The following is a 16,836-nucleotide window of genomic DNA, read 5'->3' as shown; positions in this document are numbered from 1 at the left end:
ATCATTTATGGTTAAGTTGCCATTGACAATCTTACCATTTTCCACAGATTTACCCTTAGAGTTATTACCGAAGATGATCTTTGAACCGGATTCTTTCAGAATGTCAGTCAACAACTTGTCGTTTCTTGTTATATGCCTAGAGAATCTGTAGTCCAAGTACTATTCCGAGTTCTTCAAGTGTTTGATATGTTTGACCTGCAAAATATAACTATTTACACATTTTTGGTACCCACATTTAGCTGGGTCCACGGGTAATTAGTCCCTTATGAATCCATACTCGAATTAAGTGAATAATTCTCCCTGTAACTGTCTTAATAGTTATACCGGTGTCAGGCTTGACATCTCTCCGTCTGCTTATGAATACCACATTGTGTCGTGGTAGTGATCTTTGATGAATCCTATTTAACTTTATATCATGTTCTTGCCTAACCGGTCGTTTGACTTTCCTTCTCTCAGGTTTAAGCCATCCTGATGTGTCGGTTGGTCATACATATGTTATTTCCTTTTCCAGTTTTGAATCGTGACTTGTTTTATTGTCGGTTGATGTACTCTTTACGAAGTTTATAAATGACAACTTGTCTTTACTAAATCTCAACTCTTTGCAGTTACAAGATTTAGACTTATCTTGATTTCTATTGTCATAGCCTAGGCCAAACTTGCAATTATAGGGTCTTTAATGACTCATCATTCGGCTCACAACATTTCCAGATCTATACCAGCAGCAATCACGTATTTTATTCTTTCATTTTCTTCTATCAACGATTGGACTGTCTCCTTGAGTTTCTCATTCAAAGAGGATAGTTCAATCGTTCCACCAGCTTGAGCATTTAATTGAGTTGGTAAAAGGTTGGATAGGTTCCTGTAATCAATGACCATATCATTGAGTATAGTAATCAAATCCTATTAGGTGAAGTCGAATACCTTTTCTTCATTAGCTATAAGACATCTGATTCCTTCATTGTTATTGTCTGAATTGCTATGTGCCCACTGGATTCCACCATCATCGGTTATTAAGGATTTTTGGATCTATTTTTCTTGACTATTTGACTGATGATCTTCCCTTTTATTCTGATCGTTCGACTTTCTGTCGTCTCTTCGTGTCTTCCTGCACTCCGACCTGTAGTAACGTAGAGCATAATAATTAAAACAACGAATGTTTGCATTGTTACCGTTAGAGTATGATAGGATCGACTTTATCGATAGAGACGGGGGTCTGACTATTGATGAAGGCGTATGAAAAAAGGTTTGAAAGATTTCCTGTTAGGGATTTAATTCGCTCTCTATTCTATGCAAACTCTTGTAAACAATTGAAACAGATTCAAGGCAGAATTGTTTACTTGGGTTTGAAGCACAAGATGAATGATGAAAAGATGACAGAAATGAAAGAACACAACAATTTGTTTATAGATGTTCGTAGAAACTCTCCTACGTCACCCCTTCTTCCAACCATCGGAAGGATTCACTATAGTATGATTAGAATCAAATATGGTTTACACACACTTAGCTCACTATTGAACAGAACACCTTCTGTTCAATTCATAAGATGAAAAATATCACTCAGCTAATAGTGTTTTTTATTCTAGCTCTCTCTTGATTAACACACAGTACAATCAGGAAAGCAGTTTCACAGTTTGAATATTCAAAGGCTTGAATTCAGTAAGCAAGATGATCGAATGATTTCTCTCTCAGTATGCGTTCGATCGATTGGGCCGATTGTCCGTTGTCCATGAGATTTGATAAATACTAGGCAGAGACTAACGGTCGAATCTTTAGAATGATACGTGGCACTCTTCCATTGGAAAGCCTCCATAGTAAACAACAGGATCTGAGCACAAGGATCGTGGCCGTACAACAACTGGTAGTGCGCCGAATATTCCATCAGGGATGTACCTGCAAAACAAGTAATGTGAGGAAAATTCTCTTACGTGGAATTCTTTGGTTGGTTGCATATAGTTGTCGTACTAATCTTCACTAGAAAGTGGAGCAGGAGTAGAGTACAGCTATAGCACGTGGGTAGGCAGGTGCTAGCTTCAAGCATACTGCTTAAGCTGAGCATTAGACGTATTTCAGTAGGACGACTTCATCTAATGAAATCAAACATCCCCATCTAAGAACAGAATCCATCAGACCGCCTGGTCTAATGGGATTAGACTTACGTCTAATTACAATCACTTTAGACTTGTCTGAAGGCGTTAGACTTACGTCTAACCTTCACTAATTAGACTACACGTCTAATTATTCACTTAACCATTAGACTGCATGTCTAACTCCACTGAGTTAGATTGCAAGTCTAATTCGGTTCTACTTCAGACTTGTCTAAAGGAGTTAGACTTACGTCTAACCTTCACTAATTAGACTACACGTCTAACTCCACTAAGTTAGACTACACGTCTAATTTCGGTTCTACTTCAGACTTGTTTGAAGGAGTTAGACTTACGTCTAACCTTCACTAATTCGACAACATGTCTAATTATTCACTAACCATTAGACTGCACGTCTAACTCCACTGAGTTAGACTACACGTCTAATTCTGGTTCTACTTCATACTTGTCTGAAGGAGTTAGACTTACGTCTAACCTACACTAATTAGACTACACGTCTAACTATTCACTAACCATTAGACTGCACGTCTAACTCCACTGAGTTAGACTGCACGTCTAATTCCGGTTCTACTTCAAACTTGTCTGAAGGAGTTAGGCTTACGTCTAACCTTAACAATCCAATAGACTGCACGTCTAACTCCACTGAGTTAGACAGCACGTCTAATTCTGCATACATTAGACTGCACGTCTAACTCCATTGAGTTAGACTGCACGTCTAACTCCACTAAGTTAGACTGCACGTCTAATTCCGTATACATTAGACTGCACGTCTAACTCCACTAAGTTAAATTGCATGTCTAATTCCGTATACATTAGACTGCACGTCTAACTCCACTAAATTAGATTGCACGTCTAATTTCCAATACATTAGACTGCACGTCTAATTGTATGATCTATTAGACGACACGTCTAACTCCACGAGTTAGACTGCACGTTTAATTACAGAATTCATTAGACTGCTCGTCTAACTCCACTAAGTTAGACTGCACATCTAATTTTGTGCATCTAATGTCAAATCGGTCTAATGAGACTCATTAGAATCAAGTCTCATGAAATATGATTTTCGATACACCTGCATCAAAGCGCATAAATCATTTCATTATCAAAATTTCAATAGTCAAACTATTTGAATACATAGTCAAAATAATTTGACCCAACAATTTCCCCATTTTTAATGATGAAATTAAAAACCTGCATAAATATACCAAAATATGCATTCATCATATAAATAAACAAACCTTGTTCACTTACATCATACTTCACAAATTTCCAAGACCAATATTAAAAACATCATTAAAGAAACATTGTTCGAGAAACTTAGACAGAGTAAGAGAAAAGAAATTATAGTTCTTCCCTTTTAACTAGAGGGACTCATGTCTTGACCAGATAACATATTCAAAAACTGAGGGAGAATGCGACTACCACGACCGCTTCCACTTGATCTACCACCACGATCACCTCCACTGGCACGGCCTCTTTGATCAAACCCAAATTGCCTACCACGGCCACCACCACTACTTCGGCCTCCACGATCACCACTGCTTCGACCTCCGCCTCTTTTAGTTGGCCTAGGGTTTTCATCGTTACTTGGAGCTCGTCTAGATCTAGTGCCGGTTGACACATCGTCACTTCTTCTACTTGACTCACCTTTAGTGATTCGAGGTTGATCCCTATCAGCATCAGCTTTAGCATTCTCCTTTGCTTGAAACTTCCTTGCAATAGAGTCAACAAATTCATGTCGTTCGCCATCTGTTCTTCTTAAACAAACTTGAATTTCCACCATCTAATTCTTCACCAGGCTGAATTCATCCATAGTATCCCTATGACGGTCATCATTGATGTGACTTTCAAGGTCCATCATTTCAGAATGACGGCTGTAAAGCTTCTTTTCAAACTTGGAGAAGTTTAAATTTGAGACATGAGTCTCATACGTGTTTTTCTTCAGAGTGTTGTCCAATTCAGTAAGAACTTTGATAACTTCGGCAAAATCCTTTCTTTCTTCTTCCTGGGTGTTCAAGGCCTTTAACATGCTCTTCTGAAGAGATGAGAGCACAAAAATCATAGACCTTAAAAACTTGTTACCTTCATCATAGGATTCTTCATTTGATGAATTCTCTTGAGACTCTGTTGCCATACTCTCAAAAGGTTTTGCTCCAGAGCAATTAGCGCCATGAACATATCGGGTAGCCACCGAGACGTAATTATCCATGATGTCATCCAGCCTCTTCAACACTTTCACTTCCACCTTAGACCCTTTCTCAACAGGGTTAAAATTAGCCTTTCTGGCTTAAAGAATTGGGAAAAGTGCTCTTCCACATAAGCACGCTTCAACAAGATCTTTTCTCTTCAGAGCTTCAGCCACCTCTGAAGTTTTAGCCCACTTGAGAACTTTCTTCTCATTGTCTACTCTCTTCTTCCATTCTCGAGTTATTGCAGAATTTGATAGGGTTTCATTGTACTTGGAAGACAATCTTTCTAGGGACCATGATTCAAAAATTTCCAATTTTTCAGCCGCAATAGCTTTGACTTGATCTAACACGAGGTCAACAATGCTTGTTGCCTCCGATACTTCTTCAATATCTTGAAACAACCTCGACGGGTTTCAATATCTTTACCTTTTCCAACAACCTCGAGGGGTTTTGGAGCTGGTCTGGATTCACTGAAGACAATTCCACTTGAAATCCTTGCGGAACGCATCAATTCGTACTCCGATTGGGGTTTCTTACACAGCTCGGCAGGGAACTCTACAAGAGTGACCTTCCCGACCACTAAAGAATCTCTTTTAGAAGATTTACCTTGTTCTAGTTGAGCACTTTCTGTAGCACCAACGACTACTTGATCGGGTTGAACAACAGGAGACTCAATCCTGTTAGCATTTTCATTGTTTGGACCAGCTGACTCAACAGCGGGCCCTTCAGCAGTTTCATTCAACGGAGTAAAAACAGATTCATCTTGTTCCACAATAGGAACATTAAACTTAGGCACATCGGCCACAGGTTTAGAAGAGGACGTTACCTTCATTGATTTAGACGCGCGGGCGCCTTTGACTTCTTTTCCTTCAAAACGCTAGATCTCGAGGGCTTTCTCAGAATGGTTGCCACAGTAGACAAAGAGGACATAGGAGTTGCAGCAAGTATGCATGGACCTTGCCTTAACCTTGAATCGACTGATTTAGAGTCCTTTTTATTGGAGCTTTTCTGACTGGAGGAACTGGCCTCCGATTCATTCTCTGTCCTTGATCTCTTTGCCCCCGTTTACATAATGGAAGTAGATGGCTTTCTGGATCGAGTAGAGGGCTTACCACCTGTCTGATAACTAGACGCACCAGAAACAGATTCCATGTTGTTCTTCATTCTCATCAAGGTGCTAGCAACAGTAAGGACATAGAATACCCTGGTTGATATGCTCAGGTTCACCCATAGGAACCCCCAAATGCTCCATCAATCGACTCAGTTGAGCCGCATACAATATGCTTTCCTTGTTTGACTGGCAGATAGAAAAGCATAGGTTTTGGAAAAGGGTAGATGCCCAGTTTACCTGGATTCCTTTTGAGATCTCGCACATATAGTCAAAATGGTCTTGACTATAGAGTTGAAAGGAACCAGATTTCCCTTGAAGTGCTTTAGCTACCACATTGTTCAGCAAAATGAAGTGGGGTTTGAGGACCTTCTTGTTTCCATTAACATGGATCATCGAGCTATCAACAGAAAAGGCCTTCTTCATCTCTTGCATGATATCAGAAGAAAGAATCATGTTGAAAGTGTGCCCCTCTATCGGAAGTTCAAAGAACTCCGCATATACAGTTTGGTCGAAAGAAATTTCCACGCCGTTGACGGTTGCTACGATGGATTCTCCCACCATAGTTGTAGATTTGAAGAACTCGCGAACTTCTTTTTCATAGAATATGAAAGGACCACCGAGATACTTCCTCAAACCAGAATACTCTAGGGTTCTGAACATATCCACCACTTCCGGTTGATCGAAAGTGTAGACCGATGGAAAATCCACTTGCAATGTACAATGACCTAGAGTGATTTTCTTGTTCACCATTTTTGAAGGAATATGAACAGACACAAGATTTCAGAGAGATTTAGAGAGAGAAATGCAAAGAAAACTAGGGTTCTTAAGGATTTCGAGAGATTAAAAGCTTTTGATAGGATCGGCTTTATCGATAGAGACTGTGGTCTGGCTAATGATGAAGGCTTATGAAAAACGGTTTGAAAGAAATCCTGTTAGGGATTTAATTCGCTTTTTATTCTACGCAAACTTGTGTAAACACTTGAAACAGATTCAAGGCGGAATTATTTACTTGGGTTTGAAGCACAAGATGAAATATGAAAAGATGATAGAAAAGAAGAACACAACAATTTGTTTATGGATGTTCGGAGAAATTCTCCTACATCACCCCTTCTTCCAACCACCGGAAGGATTCACTATAAGATGATTAGAATCAAATACAGTTTACACACATACTTAGCTCACTATTGAACATAACACTATCTGTTCAATTACAAGATGAAGAATATCACTCAGCTAAAGGTGTTTTGATTCTAGCTCTCTCTCTCGATTCACATAGTACAATCAGAAAGAAGCTTCACAGAATAAGTTCAGTAAGTAAGATGATTGAGTAGTTTCTCTCTCTGCAAAATCAGATTGCTTGTTCGTTCGACTTGTTAAGGAAAATTGTAAAATCTAGTAAGTTCCAGTCCTTCATCCTTTGTCCTTGAGATTTGTTAAATACTGAGCAGGAGCTAACGGTCGAATCTTCAAGAATGATATGTGGCACTCTTCCATTGGAAGCCTCCATTATACACAGCAGGTTTTGAGCACAAGGATCATGGTCGTACATCACTGGTAGTGCGCCTAATATTCCATCAGGGATGTACCTGCAAAACAAGTAATTTGAGGAAAATTCTCTTACGTGGCATTTCTTGATTGGATGCGTATAGCTGCTGTACTAATCTTCACAAGAAAGTGGAGCAGGAGTAGGGTACAGCTATAGCACGTGGGTAGGAGAAATGCTAGATTTAAGCGTACTGCTAAAACTAAGCATTAGGCGTATTTTAGTTAGACGGATTGTAAAAATAAGTCCAATGAAATAAGTCAACTCCTTCTAACAGGAAAACGTATATTAGACCACCTGGTCTAATAGAATTAGACTCGCGTCTAATTACAATAACCATTAGACTGCACGTCTAACTCCACTAAGTTAGACTGCACGTCTAATTTCGGTTCTACCTCAGACTGGTCTGAAGGAGTTAGACTCACGTCTAAGTTTCATTAATTGGACCACACGTATAAATATTTAATAACCATTAGACTGCACGTCTAACTGCACTGAGTTAGACTGCACGTCTAATTTCGGTTTTACCTCAAACTTGTCTGAAGGAGTTAGACTCACGTCTAACTTTCATTAATTAGACCACACGTCTAATTATTCAATAACCATTAGAGTACACGTCTAACTCCACTGAGTTAGACTGCACGTCTAATTCCGGTTCTACCTCAGACTTGTCTGAAGGAGTTAGACGCATGTCTCTCTTTCACATTCCATTAGACTGCACGTCTAACTTCATTAAGTCAGACTGCACGTTTAATTCCGCATAAATTAGACTACCCGTCTAATTACAAATATATTAGACTAAACACGTCTAGCTCCGATGAGTTAGAATATACGTCTAATTCCGAATATCAATTAAACTACCCGTCTAATTATAAACATATTAGACTTTCGTCTAATTCCGTGCATTCATTAGACTTACGTCTAATTCTTTACACCTATTAGACTACACGTCTAACTCCGATGAGTTAGACTGTACGTCTAATTCTATTATACTTACGTCTAATTCCGTGTATTCATTAGACCATCCGTCTAATTCTTTACACGTCTATTAGACTACACGTCTAACTCCGATGAGTTAGACTGTACGTCTAATTATATTAGACTTACGTCTAATTCCGTGTATTCATTAGACCATCCGTCTAATTCTTTACACGTCTATTAGACTACACCTCTAACTCCGATGAGTTAGACTGTACGTCTAATTCTATTAGACTTGCGTCTAATTCCGTGTATTCATTAGACCATCCGTCTAATTCTTTACACGTCTATTTGACTACCCGTCTAACTCCGATGAGTTAGACTATACGTCTATTCTATTAGACTTGCGTCTAATTTTTAGCAATGAAAGCCAAAATCGGTCTAATGACCCTCATTAGATCCAAGTCTTATAATATATTGTCTCAATACACCAGTATCAAAACTCATAAGTTATTTCATCATCAAAATATCAGTGGTTAAATTTTTTCAACACTTAGTCAAAATATTTTGACCCAACAATTTCCCCATTTTTGATGAAGAAATTGTAGACTACCTACCTACATATATCAAAACATACATTCATCATATAAATAAACAGAAACCTTGTTCACTTACATCATTCATCCAAAACCAATATTCGAATAACCATCAAGGAACCATGTTCAATAAAGTTAAATAGAGTAAAAGAAGAGAAATCATTGTTCTTCCCTTTTAACTCGAGGATCGGTTGGACTCGTCTCTTGACCAGGAAGCATGTTCATGAAATGAGGATAAACGCGACCACCACGACCACCTGCACTTGATCTTCCACCACGTTCACCACCGCTGGCACGTCTACCTTGATCAACATTTGATAGCCTACTCCGGCCACCACCACTTCTACCTCCAGGCTCAGCACCGCTTCGACCATCACCTCTTTTGGTTGACCTAGGATTGTCATCAGTACTTGGGGCTCGCCTGGATCTTGTGCTGGTTGACACACCATCATTTCTTCTACTTGACTCTCCTTGAACTAGTCGAGGTTGAGCACCTTCAGTATTGGCCATTTCTTCCTCCTTTGCTTGAAACTTTCTAGCAATGGAGTCAGCAAATTCCTGACGTTCATTATCATTCCTTCTCATGCAACCCTGAATTTCCACCATCTGATTCTTCACCATACTGAATTCTACCAAGGTTTCCTTGTGGCGTTCATCATTGAAATGCCTTTCAATGTCCAGTAATTCACTTTGACGGTTGAAGAGATCCTTTTCAAACTTTGAAAAGTTTACATTTGCGATGTGGGTCTCATAGGTGTTATTCTTCAAGGTGTTATACAACACAGTGAGGATCTTAAAGATATTGCCAAAATTAACTATTTCTTCTTCCCTTGAGTTCATTGTCTGACACATGGTCTTCTGAATTGAGGAGAGCATAGACCTCATAGATCTTAACACTTTGTTTCCTCTGGCAGATGACTCTTCATGAGACGAAACTTCTTCAGATTCTGCTGCCATACTTTGAATAGGATCAAAGTTTGTATGAACCTGCAAGGATTTCTCAGGCTGATTCATTTCGGTATTCTTAGTAGCTTTGTCTCGCTCCTCTTCTTCAATTTCTTTTTTAGCCCTCTCAAATCTCTCAAGCAGATTTCCAGAGTAGTGAAGAGGAATATTGATGTTTTCGTGAACACTTCCCACGACGGCGTCGGGGAATAAACAGGGCTTCACAAAAGTTGCTTGCTGGTCTTGTTCCTCCTCAGATGAGGAACTTTCTTCTTCATCATCTTTCTCTTTGGAGGGTTCCCCCTCAGTTATGGCAGTTTCTGGATGAGTGACCTCGGCCAATTTTTCTTGAACAAACTCTGTTCTCGCAACAGGGGTTATTAACATGTTTTCTTCAATAGGAGCTTTCAAAGCCTCCTCAGTCACATCTTCTATGATGACTTCTTCTTCATTTGTCTCAAGAGCTTGTTCAGGCTCTTGGATAATTACATCTTCTTCTTCTTCTCCATTCAGACGCTCTTGGACAAGATGATCTAGAATGCGTCTCTCTTCAGCAGAAAGATTCCCAAATTCGATCAGGAAAGCAGCATCTGTCTCATCAACATTATTATCAGTATCTGGAATATCCATAGCTTCTTTTACTTCTTCTTCATTGAGAGGTTCTCCGCCAGACAATCGGCATCGTGAATGTGTCTAGAAGCAACAGAAACGTAGCTGTCCATGATATCATTCAACTTCTTCAATACCTTTGCTTCAACATCAACTCCTTTCACGTCAGGATTGAAGTTAGCTTTCCTGGATTCAAAAATTGGAAAAAGAGCTTTTCCAAAAATGCAAGCTTCCACCAGTTCTTTTCTCTTTAGGGCCTCAGCAACTTCTGAAGTTCTTGCCCATTTCAAGACTTTCTTCTCATTTGCCACCCTCTTCTTCCATTCTTTAGTAATAACAGCATTTAACAGAGAGTCGTTGTACTTGGAGGACAGCCTCTCCATGGACCATGACTCAAAAATTCCCAGTTTCTCAGCGGAAAGAACTTTAACTTGATCAAGAATGAGTTCAACAATTCCTGTTGCCTCCGATACCTTCTCAGGAGCTTGAACTGCAATAGATTTACCTTTTCCGATAACTTCTACGGGTCTTGGAGCAGGTCTTGGTTCATCAATCACAATTCCACGTGTCTCTTTTCTGGAGCGCAACAGTTCAAAAGCAGATTGTGGTTTCTTACAGATCTCAGCAGGAAGCTCCGTACAAACAACTTTCCCGGCCACCAATGAATCTTTGGGAACAGGAATAAGGGGTTCACCAGCCACAAGGGTAAGAACAGCACCTTGTTCTGGTTGCGATGACTCTGTAGAACCGGCGACTACAAGACTAGATTGAAGAACAGGAGACTCAACCATGTTCATAGTTTCATCATTTGGACCGGCTGACTCAACAGCAGGCCCTTCAGCAGATTCTCTCAAAGGAGAGAATATGGACTCAGCTTGTTCCACTAAGGGAACATCAAATTTAGGCACAGCGGCCAAAGATTTAGAAGACTTCACCTTTTCAGATATAGACGCTCGGGGCGCCCTTGTCTTCTTCTCCTTTGAGGCACAAGACCTCGAAGGTTTCCTCAAATAGGTTGAGAGAGTTGATAACGATGATATTGGGGTTGCATCAAGTACGCCTGTACCTTGCTTCATCCTTGAATCAACAAATTCAGAGTCGTTCTGGTTTGGACTTTTTAGACTGGAGGAACTGGCCTTCGATTCGTTCACTGTTTTGGTTCTCTTTGCCCCTGTTGACAGAACAGAAGAAGAAGGCTTTAATCGGGTGGAAGGCTTTCCACCGGTTTGGAAGCTGGAAGCACCAGATGCAGATTCAAGGTTTCTCTTCAACCTCATTAGCGTGCTAGCCACCGTAAGAGTAGTAAAAACTCGTGGAGAATTGATCTGCACTGGTTCACCAACAGGAACCCCCAAATGCTTCAACAGATGACTCAATTGAGCCGCATACGTGATACTTTCTTTGTTCTTCTGACAAATAGAGTAGCATATGTTCTGGAAAAGGGTATGAGCCCAGTTTACCTGGATCCCCTTTGAAATAGCACACATATAGTCAAAACGGTCTTGACTATAGAGATTGAAGGAACCAGCCTTCCCTTGAAGCGCCTTCGCCACCACGTCGTTCAGAAGAATAAATTGCGGTTTGAATACCTTCTTGTATCCATTCACATGGATCTTCGAACCGTCTGCAGATAAAGTTGTCTTCATCTCCTCCATGATTTCTGAAGAGAGAACCAAGTCGAATAGATGACCCTCCATCGGAAGTTCAAATAATTCCGCATAGACTGCTTCGTCGAAAGAAATCTGCGTTCCGTTGACGGTTGCAACGATGGAATCATCCGCCATAACTACCGTTTTGAAGAACTCGCGAACTTCATCTTCATAGAAGATGAACGGTCCGCCTAGATACTTCCTCAACCCAGAATATTCTAGGGTTTGGAACATCTTCACCACCTCCGGTTGATCAAACGAATACACCGATGGAAAGTCCACCTGCAAAGTATAGTGACCGAGAGTGATTTTCTTCACCATTTTTGAGAGAATATGAATCCACACGAGATTTCAGAGAAATTTACTAAGAGAACTGCAAAGAAAGCTAGGGTTCTTAGAGATTTCGAGATATTGGAAACTTTCAAATTCATGCAGAAATGTCTTTATATAGATGAAAGAGGGAAATACAGAATAACCGTCTATTCTGGGGGTATGGCTCATTATTAAATGTTGGACGTCCTTTTTCAAGAAGTCATCATTAAAAATGATGGTATATCAGTCATTTTCTCTAACTTGATAGACATGTGTCTTCATGTTATTAAGAGATGACTATTTGATGTTTTGAGCGGGAAATGCAGATAACTCTCAGCTTGGGACAGATGTTCTTGATCAGTCTAATTGGCACGTAGTTAGACGTTTTTCTTACTCCACAAATCCAATGTAACACAACGTCTATTAGATGAATGAGTGTATTAGACGCATACGTCTAATTCTGTGTTTATAACAAATCCTTCTAATGTTTATTAGACGTGTACGTCTAATTCCGCATAAACACCACGTGTTAGACGTGTGTTTATTAGACGTGAGCATCCACTTGCTCATGACGTAAAAACGTCTAACGTCTATTAGACGTGTCCGTCTAATTGCGTACGTATTACACCTCAACATATAGACCTAGATGTATGGATTATGAGCAAAAATACATCTAAGTACATACTATCTCTTTTAGACACACTTTTCTAATTAGACCGATTAAGGATATTCGTCTAGAGAATATCTTTAATTCCAAAGAGATTTTTCCTTCTCATTATGAATGTAGACATTTAGAATTTAATAAATAATTTTTGTGGTCCAAAGACCAAAATCATTTTTAACAAATAAAAACATTTATTCTTCCAGAATGGCAAATGCCATTGTTGATCTTCCAAGTTGTGTACTCAGAGGAGTACTCTTTTAGCTTCCTTCTTGCTATCCTCCTGCATCACCTACAAAATAAACTATTTACACATTTTGGTACCCATACTTAATTGGGTCCTCGATCAATTAGTCCCTTAGGAATCCATATTTGAGTTATTCTAATGGATTTCCCAGTTTGTGTTGTGATTAATGCATAAGATTTTGACTTAGCAGATGACTTCCTGCTAGCCACTGATCCTTTAACTTTGGAAGAAGATTTTCTTTTAAAACTCCTTGACTTAGAGTCAAGTTTTAAATTATCAGACTTATTAGCTTTTTCTAGCTTATTCTTAATCCAGCTAACAGTCGGTGGAACATAAACTATTTCATTTTTGAAAGCAACTTCTTCATGAATAGGATCAGATTCAATGTCAGTCATACTCCCTTTGACAAAACTTATTGGCTTAAGTTTGTCATTTGGTTTTGACTTTTTGCATGACAAATTAGGATCATTGCTATCAAATCCCAATCCGGATCTAGATCCAGCAGGTTTCAACATGCTGATCTGTTATTTGACAGCATCACCAAATCTTGTCCATGCACAGACAACATAGTTAAGCCTTTTGACTCTTCCCCTTTAGACAGATTTGGTTTATTTAAATCTAATGAAAATTTAGTTTAATATGGAGATTCTGCTAGCTTTTTGTACTCGATGAACATGTCATCTAGTGCAGCTACCAGTTGTTCCCTTGAAAACCTTTCGGAAGAGAAATCAAATACCTCAGTCTCCTGAGTTTCTTTCTCATCTTCTCTGGCCATGAAGCACGCCATGTCTTCTTCATCACTTTCACTGGATGAGAAGTACGAACCACGGCTGCTTCCTCTGTTCTTTCCGTCACCATCCATAAGAGCCTTCAGCTCTTTTCCATCATCCTTGGCATCTTCACGCTTTGGCTTCCGGCATTCCGAAGCATAATGACCTTTAATACCATAGTTAAAACAAGTAACATTAGCTTTAGATTTTCTATTATCATTAGAATTTGAAGAGTTTGAGTTAGAGTTGCTCTTCTTCATGAAGTCGCCAAACTTCTTCACAAAGAGATACATGGCATCGCTGCTCAACTGCTGAGCAGTCATCTTCACGTCCGGAGCGGTTGGTTGCTCTTCAGCAGTCACCAGCGCCTTGGAAATAATAACGGACGAGGGTTGATCTTCTTCTATCCTACAGTTAAGCTCGAACTCATAGGCGTTCAGATCAACAAAGAGATCAAAGAGAGAAATCTTGTTAAGATCTTTGGATTCTCTCATCGCCATAGTCTTTATGTCCCATTCTCTTGAGAGAGCACGCATAACCTTGATAGCAAGCTCCCGGTTGCTATAGGTTTTGCCTAGGATGGACAAAGAGGAGACGATCTTGCTGAATCTGGTGTCGAAATCGTTCATTGTTTCACCAGGACGCATTTTGAAGCTGTCGAACTGTTGAGTAGCAACCATGATCTTGTTTTCCTTGGTTTGCTAGTTGCCCTCACACAGTTGAGTGAGTCTGTCCCAGACCTCTTTGGTAGTGTCTGATAGAAAAATTAAGTAGGTTAATTTTCAAACCGGCCACTCATTACAAGTTTTGAATATTTATTCTAAATAATCAAAAAGGGAGAAATTGATAGAAAAATTAAGTAAGTTAATTTTTGGAACCGGCCAGACAAACTAAACAGTTGTTAACTTTCATGTGCAGATACAGATCAAAACCGTATGAACCGGTTGGGGCATCAAAACCGGTTGCTGCTATACTTCAAAGAAACCAGTTTCAAGTGATCAAGTTAAAGATCAGAGGAACCGGTTTTACTTTCTCAAGCGACCGGTCAGCAAAGACAAAAGCTTACATACCAGCCGGATCATACTGCACAAGACACAAAACCGGAAGATCCAAACTTTAAGAGTGACGTACCATGACGAAAGAAACGTGTCTTGAAAGAATAAAAGAAGATCGGATCCGATCGGAAGCATGCGAGGAAAGCAATGATGCTTTATTGATCTGAAGTTGACAACCTAAAGTGCATGTCCAACACGTGTCCAAATCTGAAAACCGGCTATGTCATCTTCTGCTCAGAGCTGCCTGCATGATTGCCAGGTGTTGAGGAAGGTGAAGCGTGCAAGCAACCTTTCTGCACCAGCGTGATAATGATCAACCAATCCGAAAGAGAGAGAAGAAAGTGACCGTTGGCTCTTCACAGCTATAAAAGGAAGACGAATAGTCTTCATTTAATGCAAGTTGTGAATCGAGAAAGCAAGAAAATCATTCAATACAAGTCAAGCGATAATTTCTAGAGAGATAAACTTTTATATTCCAAACCGGTGTGTATAAAACCGGAAGCTTTCTGTATTGTGTTGAGTTGTTGTATTACATCAAAGTGTGAGTTGGTGTAACCGGCGAGTAGCGAAGTTGGGCTCGACCGGAGGTGTTGTTGTAACTATATAAGTTAGTGGAGATCCTTCTCATAATATGAGAAGAAGGGGTGACGTAGGAGGGTTTGCTCCGAACAACCGTAAAAATCCTTGTCTCGTGTTCTTTCGTTGCTTTCATTACCTAACCTCAAATTGATTGTACTCCATAAACCGGTCACTCATATCCATAAAACTGACTCATTCTAAAACATCATCTAAAGTCGCATACGTTGCTTCAACCTGAAACAGACATTTCCGCCCTTAAACCCGGTTCAAGAGTCTGTGACAGTTTGTGCAGTGCTGAGAACGGTTTTAGTCTCTAACCGGACTATTACCAAAGTGTTGTGTTGTTGTAAGCGGCCACCCTTCTCGAAACCGGAAACACCCCGGTCCTCCAAGGGCGTCCCCGATCCTAACAGTGTCACATTCGATGATGTAGTTGAACATACTGTCATCGAGAGATCTGTACAGAACATCAAGAGCCATGTTGTTGAGGTTGTTCTGCTTCTTTTCATCAGCGGTCCAGTCGGCCTTTTCGTTATAAATCTTGATAGGACCTTCTGTGACAACGCTCCACATGTCATCATGAAGAGAAGAAAGATGAGCACGAACTATTTTCTTCCAAACTATGTAGTTTTCACGAGAGAAGGTTGGAATGGCTGTAGCACTGACATCTTTGGGTATGTTCGACATATTTCAGGAAAGGCTTGAGAATAGAAAAGGGCTCTGATACCAATTGATAGGATCGGCTTTATCGATAGAGACTGGGGTCTGGCTAAGGATGAAGGCTTATGAAAAACGGTTTGAAAGAAATCATGTTAGGGATTTAATTCGCTTTCTATTCTACGCAAACTTGTGTAAACACTTGAAACGGATTGAAGGCGGAATTGTTTACTTGGGTTTGAAGCACAAGATGAAATATGAAAAGATGACAGAAAAGAAGAACACAACAGTTTGTTTATGGATGTTCGGATAAATTCTCCTGAGTCACCCCTTCTTCCAACCACCGAAAGGATACACTATAAGATGAAGAATATCACTCAGCTAAAGGTGTTTTGATTCTAGCTCTCTCTCGATTGACACACAGTACAATCAGAAAGAAGCTTCACAGATTAAGTTTAGTAAGCAAGATGATTAAGTAGTTTCTCTCTTTGCAAAATCAGATTGCTTGTTCGTTCAAATTGTTAAGGCAAATTATAAAATCCAGTAAGTTCCAGTTCTTCGTCCGTTGTCCTTGAGATTTGTTAAATACTGAGCAGGAGCTAACGGTCGAATCTTCAAGAATGATACGTAGCACTCTTCCATTGGAAAGCCTCCATTGTACACAGCAGGTTCTGAGCACAAGGATCGTGGCCTTACATCACTGGTAGTGCGCCGAATATTCAATCAGGGATGTACCTGCAAAACAAGTAATTTGAGGAAATTTCTCTTACGTGGCATTTCTTGATTGGATGCGTATATCTAATGTACTAATCTTCATAAGAAAGTGGAGCAGTAGGGTACAACTACAGTACGTGGGTAGGAGAAATGCTAGATTCAAGCGTACTGCTTAAACT

General features: G+C 39.8%; 1 protein-coding gene across 1 annotated transcript; it reads right to left on the bottom strand.

Annotated features, from left to right (window-relative positions):
- Positions 1–3,459: 3,459 nt before the first annotated feature.
- Positions 3,460–3,885, bottom strand: LOC124918166 (polyribonucleotide nucleotidyltransferase-like). The gene has a single exon (XM_047458373.1). It carries the CDS (start codon positions 3,883–3,885, stop codon positions 3,460–3,462), a length of 426 nt encoding a protein of 141 aa, XP_047314329.1.
- Positions 3,886–16,836: the final 12,951 nt, after the last annotated feature.

Source organism: Impatiens glandulifera, unplaced genomic scaffold (genome assembly GCF_907164915.1).
Source record: "Impatiens glandulifera unplaced genomic scaffold, dImpGla2.1, whole genome shotgun sequence".
Taxonomy (NCBI): domain Eukaryota; kingdom Viridiplantae; phylum Streptophyta; class Magnoliopsida; order Ericales; family Balsaminaceae; genus Impatiens; species Impatiens glandulifera.
The sequence above is the reverse complement of the archived record's forward strand: the minus strand, read 5'-3'. Positions and strand labels throughout refer to the sequence as shown.

Excerpts from the sequence above, each read along its gene's own strand:
- LOC124918166 (XM_047458373.1), bottom strand. The coding sequence starts at position 3,885 with ATGGTGGAAATTCAAGTTTGTTTAAGAAGAACAGATGGCGAACGACAT.